At 43.8% G+C, this 13,116-nt stretch overlaps 1 protein-coding gene across 1 annotated transcript in view; it reads left to right on the forward strand.

The window, feature by feature from the left end:
- The window catches only part of LOC104500802, a 191,199-nt gene that overhangs the window by 47,062 nt on the left and 131,021 nt on the right, over positions 1–13,116 (forward strand). The window contains exons 10-11 of the mRNA XM_010144518.1: positions 5,834–6,097; positions 7,352–7,490. Of these exons, the coding sequence (XP_010142820.1) occupies positions 5,834–6,097; positions 7,352–7,490 (403 nt within the window). The remainder of the gene's footprint in view (positions 1–5,833; positions 6,098–7,351; positions 7,491–13,116) is intronic.

Genomic DNA, 13,116 nt, shown 5'->3' on the forward strand with positions numbered 1-13,116 from the left:
TTTATGCCACAACAGAACAAAAATGATCCTGTTTAAACATGCAGTTTTTAAGCAGAGCACACAAGGAAAAGGGGAATTTGTTATTAGGAGCTGGTCTTTGTTTCTACACTGGGGGGGTGATGGCTGAGCTCCTGGAAAGACAGCAGAGCCTGGCCAGGTCTGGACCATTCAGGAATTACTGCAGCAGCGTGAACTCTGCATCGGTCCCCAGCTGGACCGAAGCTTGTGGAGGAAGGGGGATGCTGTGCTACGTGAGGCGTGGTGGGGAATCCAGAACAGCATCAGGGAAGAGGCCTGAGACTGAGCAGCTGGCGGAGCAAAAAGGAGAGAAAAGCTGCCTGCTCCTGCACTGGAGCCTGGGGCAGGTGGAGCGGCACTGCTGTGACTCAAGCCTGCGTGAGCCGCTTCTTCATGAGACTCCTTGGGTCTGAGTGGTTTCTGAGCAAAAAGTACGTGTCCTCTTGACAGGAAAGAAAGAAACTCTGCCGTTTCGTATCAGTGGCCTATGTTATCCCAGGAAACTTGTGTTCCAAGGGTGCTGGAATCAATCTCAGGAATAAATGAGATGAGAGAGGCAGGAGAAGGAACTGGATTCCTGCCTTCCTCTTACAAAGGCAAGTTCTCCCCTTGCAAGATGATGAGGTCAGAATCCTCTCATGCTGGCGGTCTATCACCAGAACCGCTCGGGGAGGCCAGAGCTGGCTGTACCATCCATTACTACTCCCTGCTGGTCAAAGAACAGAAAAGAATTAGCAGCAGATGTGCCAGGACAATTAGCAACAGATGCAGAGGCTAAAGCTCACAGAATGCAAACACTATTCTCCTGTATTTGGGAAGATAAAAGGCCAGATTCTGGTCCTCTGGTGTGGAGTAGCCATGCTGCATGTGATGCTGCCGGAGTTAACCATGCCCTGAGTTATCTCTGCTAGAGGAAGGGCAGGCACTGGAGAATCGTCACTGCTCTGGGAGCATGGAAGAAGACAGGAGGTGTTTCCATCGGAACACTCGGTGCAGCTCTGGGAAGGCGCTGGGGTGCTTTGGCACAGTCTGTCAGGAGAAACCCTGCTCGCTGCCACTGCTGCAGGACTGAGAGCAGTGAATTAATGAATTAACTGCCTGCTTACGGATACTGCTGCCCCGCGCAGCTCAGCCGTGATCTGAGCTCGCCTGCTGTGCCATGACTGCTTCTGCTCCATGATCTGGGGGTTGGGATACTGGGACCTAGGAAAGAAGGCGGTACTGCATGGAGGTTGAAGCAGAACTGTAAGCTGCAGGGAGAGGAGTCAGGAAGTTGTTTGAGCTACATAAGTCTTGAAAGGTCTGTTCTCTTTTTCAGGAAATAGAAAAAAAAAAAATCTATATGGGGGAATGAATGATAGTGCCCGGCACGGTGCCCTTTTGGTTTGTGTGCTGTGCACATTCAGATAGCTGTTCGCAGACAGGCAGCGACGGAAAGCTGTGGAAGTAAGTTTCCAGCTACTCCAGGACATTCTGATGATAGATAGGACTTTTGGAAAACACTAATAACATGATATTTTATTTTTACGTCACTCTGTGTTTCTATTCCCTCCCCTCTGGCCTTTTATAAATCTCAAGGTTGCACAAACCCTTCCCAGGAAGGCCCTTGCCTCTGCCTGTGTGCTGGCTTTGCACGTAAACAGCCTTGAAACCTGCTCGTGGAAGCTCCACCTTATTTTGGCAATAACAGCCCCATCTCCAGCCCTGTTCGTTTTACAGAGTGAAGTAATTTTTCAGTTGTCAGTGAAATAGTTTGATGGGAGCTGCTTCCTATTTAAAAGGTTTTCTAACCATGCTTTATACCAGTGAGGTTTATTTGCTGCATTTTTCATATTCGGAAATGATGAGCCATTAATTTATATAGAGTTTTGCAAAAATCTTCTATATAATAAACGAACACAGAATTGCTTTTGCATACTCCAATTCACTTTAATCCATTTGAGTTGGATGTGTTTAGTGGTCAGATCTTTGTGCAATGTGGATTAAGGAATGTAATTGTTGGCCTTTTTCTTCTGAATCGAAAGCTTTTGAAGGGGCAGAGGAGAGAAGCAAAGGTTCATTTCTGCTTTGACAGTGTTAAAGCTCAAGAGTAAGTCAGACACACCCCCACCCCCAAATCCTCACACTGGATCTGTTTATTGAAATATTCAAATAGAATTCATTCTCTCTCTAGAGTAAACGATTCTGCTGGAATTACGGTGGCATATGGGGAAGTAAGATATATTGCAATAAAACTGATATAAAACAGTTGAATTCACAAAGAGTGGCAAGAGATAATTTTAGTTCACTATGATTTTATTCAATTAAATGCAACACTGTTAACTGCAGACTAAGAATAATTCCTTGTGCCCGTGCAGGCACGCACCAGCATTATTTATTCTCTGCTACACTCCTCTTTGCAGAAGAAATTGCACCAGTAAAAAGTGGGCGCTGGATGCTTTCCCAGCACTGTGACGGGCTATATGCCTCATGGACCTTAGTGGGGATTTTACCCGAGTGAGGAGAAACAGTGAGGCTCTGAGGTGTTAGGTTAGACCCACTAAAAGCTAGGGAGCTGTTTTCACGTGGTAAACTCTCTTTGAACCTCAGTAGTGCTGGTGCAGGCTTGGGGACTAACCTGCCCAATAGTGCCTCAAAAGGGGGTCACCACCCACAGGGAAAATAGAACTGCTGGGGTTTCAATTTTTTTTCTGCAGAAACAAAACTGTCCATCAAAATAAACTGGTCAGTGTGAGCTTCCTGTGTCCTTCCCAGGGCTGTGGGACAGCAGGCTGGGACAGAGATATGTGGTCACTGCAGTGATGGGAATAGGTTTGGAGTGGGGTGTTGAGGAGATCTGCCTCCTTTTTGAAACTCTCCTCCTTCAGCCTGGCTGTCCCTTTCTAGACAGCAGTTCCCCTGTGTAAATCACATTCCCAGTGCTGTCAGGATGGAAGTGAGAGCTCACAGGCGCCTGTACGAGTGCTTGGCACACCGGCGCAGAGGAACAGGCAGAGACTTGCCCGGGGTTTGTCTACGGATTCAACAGAAAGATATTTCTTCCTTGATACGTTTTATTTGACCGTGTATGCTGAGGTGCGTGACACTGTCCTCTCTGGGTCAGACACGCTGTGATCATGTGTGAGGACTCCTAGAATGACCTGATGGCACACAGCTGTGTGACTAAATCCTTATTTTTCTTACATACTTTGCCGTCGTGTGTTTGGATCGTGGCACGGCTTAAACGTCCAGCTCCCGTAACTGTGAACAAAGGGATGCTTCCAGTCCCAAAAAGCGATTGTGCAATGTAGGTCCAGGATGAGAAATGGAGAATAACTGTGAGGAGGAGACAGAAATGAATTTTTAATAGTTGCTGTTTCTCCTACACCGCCTGTTTGACTGTTGTCTGTTGGCAGGCTGGCAGAAGAGAGCATACTGCAAAGTTATTCTAAAGAAAAGAGTAAGTCTGGGAAAGCCCAAAGGGGTGTTGCGATGCGACGGTGCTTTCAGCTGCTCGTGCTTTGGGGTTGTTCGACAATGCAGGTGACTGTCTTTGATCATAGCCTGGTAACCAGCACCTCCGATCTGTAGCGCAGAGGTTAGTGTCTAGCACCCAGCTCGCCAAATGAAATGTATGGCTTGATTAAGGATCTCTTTTGTCAGTAATTTGTGCCTAATGTTTTTAGCTTTCCCACGGGCTGTTATAGAAAATGGTAAATCTGGTTTAAATGAAACCTGATACTGTTAATGGTTTAATAGCAGCTGCCACAGGGTTATGGCATTTTTCAGCAGATGCTTCTGTTTCATTTTAAGCCTACACTAAGTCTTAGAATATATTTACATAATTAATATAAAGTACACCTACATAATAATGACAATATTTATAGTTTTAAAAGATTTCCTTAAATGACTTCCTCTCTCATGCCGTTATCTAATCACAATATATAATTTGAAACAGGAAGGCATGTTATTAAAATAATAATTTATATTCAGCTCTTCAAAGAATTATAGAATCCAGCACAACTATGAACATGTATCATCTCCTAACACAGCAGTTAGTGGTACGGGTAAATCCCTTAGCTGCTTCAGAAGAAGAGAGAGAAAAAGCTTGGCTGTGCCCGAGTCATGATTGTTATCTTGCCCACTGTTCAATCCGGAGTATAAAAAAGCGATGCTTGTATTTAAAAATAGCAGTCAATAAAGAGCTACTGTGGTGTGTGTACTTAGGTGCAGAAATATTTGAATCAGTGAAGATTCGTAGCTGGTTTATCAGTTGCAGAAATGGTCCAGTTGAGGAAGTCCCTGCTTTTTTTAAAACAACTTCGGCGTTTTAGGCTTTCAGTAGCGGGTGATCAGTTTGGATGGGTGTTTTCTATTTGTAGGTCTTATTCTGAGTTTCAGAAAGTACTAAGGGTATAGCCTACAACACACTCAGCATCAGAGGATGCTCTTGGATGTTGTGGCTGACCTTCTACAGCCAATTCATGGGCAGGAGAGAAGGAGAAAAGGCTCCTCTTTCTCTAGCTGGGCTGGAAGGCAAGGTAGGGTTGGGCAGGAGTCTCTGCAAACATACCGAGACATCTGCTGCTAGGAATGTTGAGGACTGAAATGGGAACAATGAAAGGTGCAAACATTCAAATAACAGACTAGTGTCTGTATTAGAGAAGCACCCAAGATACTTTATGCAGGAGAGTAGGCAGGCCCCGTTCTCTCTGATCCAGGAGAGTGGGTCAGGAGCGGTGGTGAAGCAGATGTTTTGCTCTTTGAGAGGTATAGCTGACACATTTTCTCCCCTTGTCCCGAGCTGACTGCTCTTCAGAGCTGTCAGCCACGGTCTGATGGTAGTCCCCTTCCATGTCCTAGCTTTTGTACGGGGTGTGTTCCCTTTTCCCTTTTGAAAGTATTAGAGCTGTTCCAGAGGACCTTGGTGAAACCCCACATTAATTACAGGCAATGGTTAAAATTGTGCCATAGGACCAGCTTTTTCTTTGTCTTTGCCCTGCTTCCTTCTCTATCCTCTTCTCCATGACCTTGCATTGCTTCACACAGCAAGCCTTACAGAGGGATTTACATGAATTCATTCCTTGAGAGCGTGTCTTCACCCCTGGTTTTCAATTCCCTGCCAGAGGAACACAATTGCTCCAGGGCCTGAAGGTGCTGGTAACCCTCTTCAACAGCTCCAAGCTGCTCAGAAGAACATCTCTAGCTCTTATGAAAACTCTAAACAGTATTTGCCAGTCTTTGGTATGCTAAGAGTTTACTTAACATCCTTATTGACCCTACCCTGAGGTTCACATACTTCACAAGAAGAGTTTCCCTGCTTTAACTTGGAGGAGGAAGGCTACTGTGTACCGAGATCATTCCCAGAACTGGGTGGAGAAGAGTGTAGGACGCGGTGAGGAGTCCTTGCAATCCTGCAGGTGTTCTCACTGGGTGTTTGGATGAACCCTCCAAAGCTGCTGCAGGAAGAGCCCAGCGGTGAATCTCACTAAGCCCTCGCAGGGACACCTAGACTGCTGAGTTGGTTTGTCTTAAAGTTTTCTCCTGGTGGTGTTTTTCTCCTACTGGTAGATAACGACAGAAAATGAACATTTCTAGAAAGCCAAGGGGGAAAAAAAGTCACAAAATTAGCATTAAAAAAAGTATTGCGTTCTCTGTTGAAGTAGAAAATTGTTCAATTACATGATTGGGTGGAAAGAGAAGAGTTGTTAATTGTTTTAGCATGCAAAATTGGTTCAAAGTTATGAAGTTTGTGGAGCTTTATATGATAAAAGAAAGCCGGTTCCCTTGCAATGGTTTTATAACTAATAAATCTTCTCTTTTCCTCCTTTGCTAGGTTCTACCACCTAGAAAGGCTCTGAAGCCAGGCATGATCCTTCTCTTTGAACTCTTCCTTCTTCGTGGGACCCACACTGGGATTGATCGAGAAGTGGGATGGGGAGCTTTTCCCTTGTGTGACAACAATTTTAATGCATTGGAGGGAAAATTTAAATGTCCCTTTCTAAGAGGCCATTACAACTCCAAAGTTGACCGATTCAAAAAAATTGAAAATTTTATTTCGCAAGACTTGGATCATTGGTTATGCAATCTCTACTTTCAGGTTTGTGTTGAAAGAAATGAGGCTTGTTGTTTAGTCGCTGTTCCTCAAAACAGATTTCAGTACCCTCTTGTCAGCCTTAAAATCAATCCTGCATCTCCAAAAAGCCGTTTGTCCCAGTAGGCAGATAAAGAAGATGTGAAATTAGCGGGGTTTTTACAGCCAAATTTTAGCATCATTTCAAATATCAAAATATTGTTTGGGGTGATGAGTAATTGGTTAAAAAAAAATGGATCAAAAGCTGCAGTTCTGAGTTTGAATCTGCCACCAGGACATGTTAAATCCCTCCATGGTTTAAATAAACCTCGGAGATGCTTTCACGTGGTGCAAAATAAAATAACTTTTATGATATAGTTGCATTTGTACATCTGGGATCCCCAGTGAACGAGCAAGACTTCATGGGAGGAACCTTACTTTTGAATCAGTTTCGGACATAATTCAGATGTGACATTTTTTTGCTTGTCTTTGGTGAAAATGGACCTGAATTAAAAACTTCTCTTCAGTGGAAGATTGTTTCTGGACTTGCAAATTAAGGGTGTTATTGTAACAGAGTTAAGTTCCCTCATTCAGAATCTCAAACCTCTTTCTTTTTTTCTGGCTCAGGCAAAAAACCCTTACCAAAAGAAATGACATCTGAAAGCATCTTAATTTTAATTTGTGAGTTTGCTTAATAGAAGGTGTAGTTGTTCATTTTCTCATAGTAGTTTTCAGGCCATTTTCTTTTTTGGGTCTCTCAAGAGTAAAAAATGTGAAAATAACTTCAGAATCATGTAGAGATGTAAGAATTTGTACAAAAAATATACCGAAGATATGCTAGGAAAGAGAATATCAGAAACAACACTGACAGGGCTATGGTGAAAAAATAACCAAAGAGTCAAAATTGGTTGAAATGAAGCAGAGGAAAGACCCTAAAGCTGCAAAATTAGTTTTTTAACTCAGTGTATAGACTGGAATGATTTAACGTTCCAGGGAATCTGTATTTTTCCCAGCTAATCCTGAATTAAGATTGTGAGTCACCCCCATTTTCCAGGACATCCACTTTAGTCTGTAAGCACAGGGAAGATGGACATGAGAAACTGATACGGGAGAGGACTGTAGTCAATGAAGTACAGAGAAACAGGAACTTCCTAAAATCCTTCTATCAGCATCTTGGGCTGCTGGGATTCACAGAGCGGGTGCAAACAAGTGTGTTCTGGCTTTGTGGAATAATGAACTGCTTAAGTTCAAGTATTTATTTACTTTTTTATTTATTAATAGGTAATGAAACTACCACAGGATTTAGATAAGCAAGAAAAGTGTGATGCGCACCTTCATCTCCCACCTGAAGCTCTCACGTGTTCAAGCATGGCAGGACAGAATGGTGTCTTAGAGAAGGCGGAGCAGGCTGGACCACAAGGTGATGGGTTGAAACTTTTGTGTTTGTATTCAGGCTTTCATTGAAGAAACCCCTGGTTTCACTTCAGCAGTGGCCGGTCATCATTGCTCTTCTCAAGCTAGATTTTCCTTGTTCAGATATTGGTCCAACATGTCTTATAGGAGGAATACTGTGATTATTTTTATTAATATTGCTTAACTTTGTTTTCAGTTGTGAGTGATTTAAACCAGCTTTGTTGCTGAGGATGAAACTTTCCGTTCTGGCCTCTGCTTGAGGCTGAATAATGCTTGGAAAGTCTCAGCAATAACAGTTCAGCTGCACATGACACTAAGCTTACAGGAAGAAATAAAAAAGAAAATATACTTTTTTTGGCTAATTATTTCTGGAAGAACTCTAGCATGTCCCTGGGCTAGAACAGGGGCTTCAATTCTGGCAGAGACATGCCTTTTGCTATTCCTGTGAAATTCCATTAAGATCCAATCAAGTGGTAACCCATAGGAAAATTATCATTGACAGCTTTCTTTCGAAACTGCTGGATGTTACTTCTAGACTAAGCATCCTGCTTGGCCTCTGTGAGTCTCCTAATGAAGCTACTTTGAGGATGTTATTGACGTTGCAATGGACTCAGAAATTGCTCCTCTTCTGTTCGAAATCCAGGAATGAGAAGAATGGCAGGACACTGCCACTGGCTTCTCTTTTTCAGGCAGTGGGATCTGACTGCAATGGACAAAATGTTCTTTCACGGTGTACAGACATTTCGATATTCCATCTTGTTTAATTAACTGAAGGATGCAGCCAACCCACAGGTGGTAGCGTCTGCGTAAATATTATGAGCAGATCTGAATCACATTTGGTTCTTCAGGACAGAGGCTCCTCGGGCATTTGAGAGCAGCACCAGGGATGCACAGTAAAATACATGGGAGGAGACAGAGGAGGATATTGGAAGGAAAGGAGCAGATGAGCAGTAATAATTTAGCACAGCAAATGTGCAGCTCAGGTTGGAAGTGTAACATAAAGACAGTCCAGTAGAAGCATTTTTTGGTTTAGGAGATAAAGATGATGAGGTTTGCCTTGTGCCACTTTCAGGCCAAGCAGCGACTGCACTGTCACCCAAAGGCTTTTATACAACCACTCTGATACCAGCACCACAGAGGTGTAAACATATGCCGTACTGAGGAGTAAGGTCCTTTTTGTTGCCCTATATATTCTACATACCTGCTGAGGCGCTTCTAGATGCGGCACAAAACCGTGAATAGCAGATCTGATCCAAAAGGTGGAGGTGCAGCCGATTTTTCTCAACAGTGAAGTTACGGACAAGCTCTTAATAAATCAAACTTGTCCTTACCGTCGTTTGGACCTGTCATCAGTCTTCACGTGCGCATAGACACACATACACGTTGAGGCCACAGCTGAATAGGTCATGTCTGTGTAAACACACAGGAAAGCTTGTGATACTCACTTTGAGAAGTTCAGAAAGATGAATTTATAAGGACTGAGACCATTAGTGTATGTGCTGTTTCGTGTGCAGGCCGCTGAAACAGGCTGATAAGCTGATTGTGGAAGATCTGTAATTTCCATGCCAAAGAGATTTGCACTAACAAAATTTCTAGGAGTAATTTTTGATATTGTTTATATTTATTTATTTTTCTTGGAGCCTTCTTTAAAGATATTATTAGCTGCTAATATCCCCCATGGGTTTGTTTTTTAATGTATCTATGCGGTGCTACAGTATGCTGTTTCTGCTGGTGATATGTTGCTAAGAGATTTAATAATGGGTAAACAAACACAACATGTGGTAATCCATTTCAAATTAAAAGTTTATTAAATGCTAGCTTGATGACTTTCTGGCTATTTACAATTAAAGGAGCAAACCTTAGGGAACTGGGGATCACGTGGTGAAAATCACGACTTCAACATTTCCAACAGAAAAATGTGTTTATGATCTGTGGCAAGCTGTCGCACATTGATATGCTCTATAAATACTATATTATATCTGTTAAACCACCAAAGGGGGGTGGGGGGGAAGCTCTGTTAAAGGGACATTAAGGTTGAGACACAAACCAGAGAGAGCAAGAACAGCCCAAATGAAGACTGGTGCTGAGACTCGCTCTCCTGCAGTAGTCTACAGAGTGAGTGATCTTGCATATCAATACCATATGTGGTGCTGCAACATATAAGCAAAACAGAGCAGGTTACGAGATGGTGTTTTAACCTTCACTTCAAATTTGTCTTGGTTGTAGAAGTTTAAGACAGAACCTTCATATTATTTCCACGAACTCCAGGCTGTGTTATTCTTTTACCCAGGGCGGGGTATGGCTCGTCTGCTGCACAGGACCTTTCCTGCGGAGCACAGTGCAGGGGAATGCAACCTCATACCTCCCGTTCTACCTCCTTTGCAGCTCACAGATGCACATTACAGACCTAGTGTGCCACTCGGTCCAAACCACATCTGCTCTCCAGGCTTCTGAAGTGGTGCTCATGGGAGGTTCATGGAAGAAGACAGCTTCTGCTTTCATGACCATCCTTTGCTTTTTTTAAGAAAAGCTTCATTTGTTCTGTTGCCCCTTTAAAGGATCAACAGTCCCTGTCAATAAATAAATAAATGACAATTTCTGCATGGAATTCATTAGCCATTGTTGTGTAGAAGGTGGCAACAACTCTAATAGAAGAAACATAGGTAGGAAAATTTGATGCAACGTCAGGAAACATCGCTTTGATAGGCTTGGATCTCAGAAACCCGGTCTTCTAAATTCATGAGAACCTCAGAAATGTCCATCTCTGTTTAAAACACTAGATATATCAGGTCTTCAGGAGAGCACCCTTTCTCACGATGAAATCCACAGGAAAATCCCCTTTGACAAAGTATGTCCAGAGAAGGAGGTTTACACTGACATTGTGTGGGTGTAACTCAGCCTTTTTTGAAGGTGGCACCTCTTACATCCTCACAAAAGTAGCCGGGGAGCACTCCTCTCTTTGTTCTCCACTTCAGACACTTTTAAGCCTGATACAGGCTCAGCTGGGAAGTGCTACCTGGCACTGGTTGGGAAGGTTCTTCCAAATGTTTGTGATGTTCCTCTGACCTGACCTGCAAACACCTATTTGTGCCCATCAGAAACGGTGATCAGATAAAACAGGCAAGTAGAAAACCTGGGATAATTTTATCCTCTGAAGTTCGTAGAACCAAGGGAAAACTTTTTTCATGCCAATGACTTACACCTTTTTAATATTGTCCAGTTTAAAGTTCTGAAGTTATGGCTGGCACTGTTCTAGCATATAATGATGTGCTCTCAGGACCTAAAAAAGGTCCTGACGAGGGAGAAGGTGGCCACGTGGCTGAGGAGGATTAAGATAATGAAGCAATTTCTGGTATTTTTAGTGCCAAGCTGTGTGCAGAAATCACTACCTACACCTGAGTGGTCATGACTGACTGTGTGTCTTTTCAAGCAGAGGTTAGCCCAAGCACTACAGCGTGAAATCAAGATGGGGGTTTTGCTCAGCCTGGCTGTGTTGGTGGAGAGGAGCTATCAGCCAGGATTTTCAAGCAGTGAGTCCAAAGGCAGCCAGGCTAGTTCGGTCCCAGCAGCGGGATGACCTGGCTGAAGCAGAGCTGTGACACAGGCTGTGTTAGTCTGGGCAGCGTTAGCACGGCCACGCTGCTCCCAGTATCTGGGCTAGCAGAGATGCTTGTTGTACTGCTTTTCCAGGTGGGTTTGTCGTGTAGAAAGACTCCAACTACTTTAGCTGCCTTTGGACTACGCACCTACATGCAGATTTTCTACATATCTGTAACATTTCCTTCTTCCTCATTCCTCTCTGCTCCGCTATACTGTGGGAGTGTGAAAAAAAAAAAATGGCGAAAGCAACACAGCTCTTTGAGTATGATTTTTAAGGATGTTTATCTTGTTACAATGAACAAATAGCTCATTTTTCCCCCCCTGAACTTCATTTTTCCCTTGCCCTACAAGAATTGCTGTTGAACAGCAGCACGTATCTCATGTGCCCCGTGCATCAGCCAGAGGAAAAGTTAGATGAAATTTTTTCAGTCCTGAACTATGACTTTGTAACAGAAATTAATATTGTACGGAAGGATCATTTCAGGTAGACAATTTATCTGGTTACTTGTACAATTTAGAGCATTTTTCAGTCTGTCTTCTTTCTGCCTGTCTGTTAAAAATTAGGTTGGTTTGTGCCATTTGGCTTTGGCAGTCCTTGAAACTCGCCGGAGTTGTAAAGCTTTAAACAGTTGCGCGGGTCTTTAATTGTAAATTAGTTTTGACAGGACTGCTAGGCAAAGGCTGGGCCCATCCTGGCGTGATGCTGGCCGACAACCCCTCACTGCTCCTGCAGCAAGGAAACATGTGGAAGGAATTGTTCTTTTACATTTCACAGCTTGTCATTTCCTCTGCAGGGCAACCTCTGACCTCCCCGAAAGATCCCGACACCCATAAGGGAAGTATTCCCACTGTTGGAAAGGAAGTGGAAAAGCAGTTTAATGCAGCAAAAGGAGGAGAAGTGTGTGCGTCAGAAGAAGCTGGGAGGAAAAGAGAAGAGCTTAAAATGCTTCCAGCAGGTTGGGTCTTACATTGTGTTATTTAATTCACTGAAAGTTCGCGACTAGATCTACTGGGCGTGTGTGTAAAGGCCCCCACCTCCCTTCCCCCTTGCCCTTCGATAGCATCTCGTCATTATTTCGCCAGGCAAAGGAAGTGATGGAAGAGTTTAAATCAATTGTGAGGGATCAAAAGCAGCTTAGGCGAAAAGGTACAGAAGTGGTGGGCTCCCCTGTCTGAAAAAGGATTTGTAGGCCAAATGTGTTAGTAATTACAAGGTGTGTGTGGAGTGCACTGACAACATTAGATTACGGCTGGTGTTCCCATGACATTTTTACATCCTTTCATTTTATTTGGCCATTTATATCCATGGATCACACCATGTTGCTGTTAGGTGCTTGGGAAGTATTTTTTCCTCCTGCAATACGTTAATAGCAATATCCTTTGTTAATTGTCCTGAGCTAAATTACAGAAGAGTGCCTGTCTGCATTAACATCGGGCGGTATTTGCTTCTCGGATGTGGGGTTTCTTTTGCAGGCAAAGCCTTGCATGTTGCACTCTTTTGTTTCCCTTTTTTTTAATTGCAGGTGAAAGCACATATCTGAGAACTGAGTTGACACAATCCCTAGGTTCCATCCTAAACTCAGATACCACCACGATGGCCAGAGGCAGATTTTCCACAGGACAGGGGTCTGAAGGTACCAAGGTTATAGACAGCTGCCTCCATTTAATAACCCGGGTGGTGATTTGTTCTCTCTGTCCTATGACAGGAAAACGGCTGTGCAGACGCCGAAGGGGCTGCTGCCCACCCTTCCCGTGGTGCTCGTGCCCCTGCACGTGCTGGGGGTGCCAGCCTGCCCTCCTGGTCATGGCACAGACGTGTAGGATGAATGAGCAGCTGAGGCAGCCGTGGGCCTTGGGAGCTGAGCTGAGACCTACGGTTGTACCCATGGCTCAGGACTCTCCCACCCACCACCAACAGGACAAGGGTCAGCTTTCGTTTTAGGAGAAGGGTGATTCTCACCCCCTTGGCTGTTGTGTAGAGAGAGCTTATACTGCAAGAGAAACTAAGTTAATCCCTCCTTCTGAAGGGAAAG

The sequence above is a fragment of the Buceros rhinoceros genome, unplaced genomic scaffold (assembly GCF_000710305.1).
Source record: "Buceros rhinoceros silvestris isolate BGI_N320 unplaced genomic scaffold, ASM71030v1 scaffold7551, whole genome shotgun sequence".
Lineage (NCBI taxonomy): Eukaryota > Metazoa > Chordata > Aves > Bucerotiformes > Bucerotidae > Buceros > Buceros rhinoceros.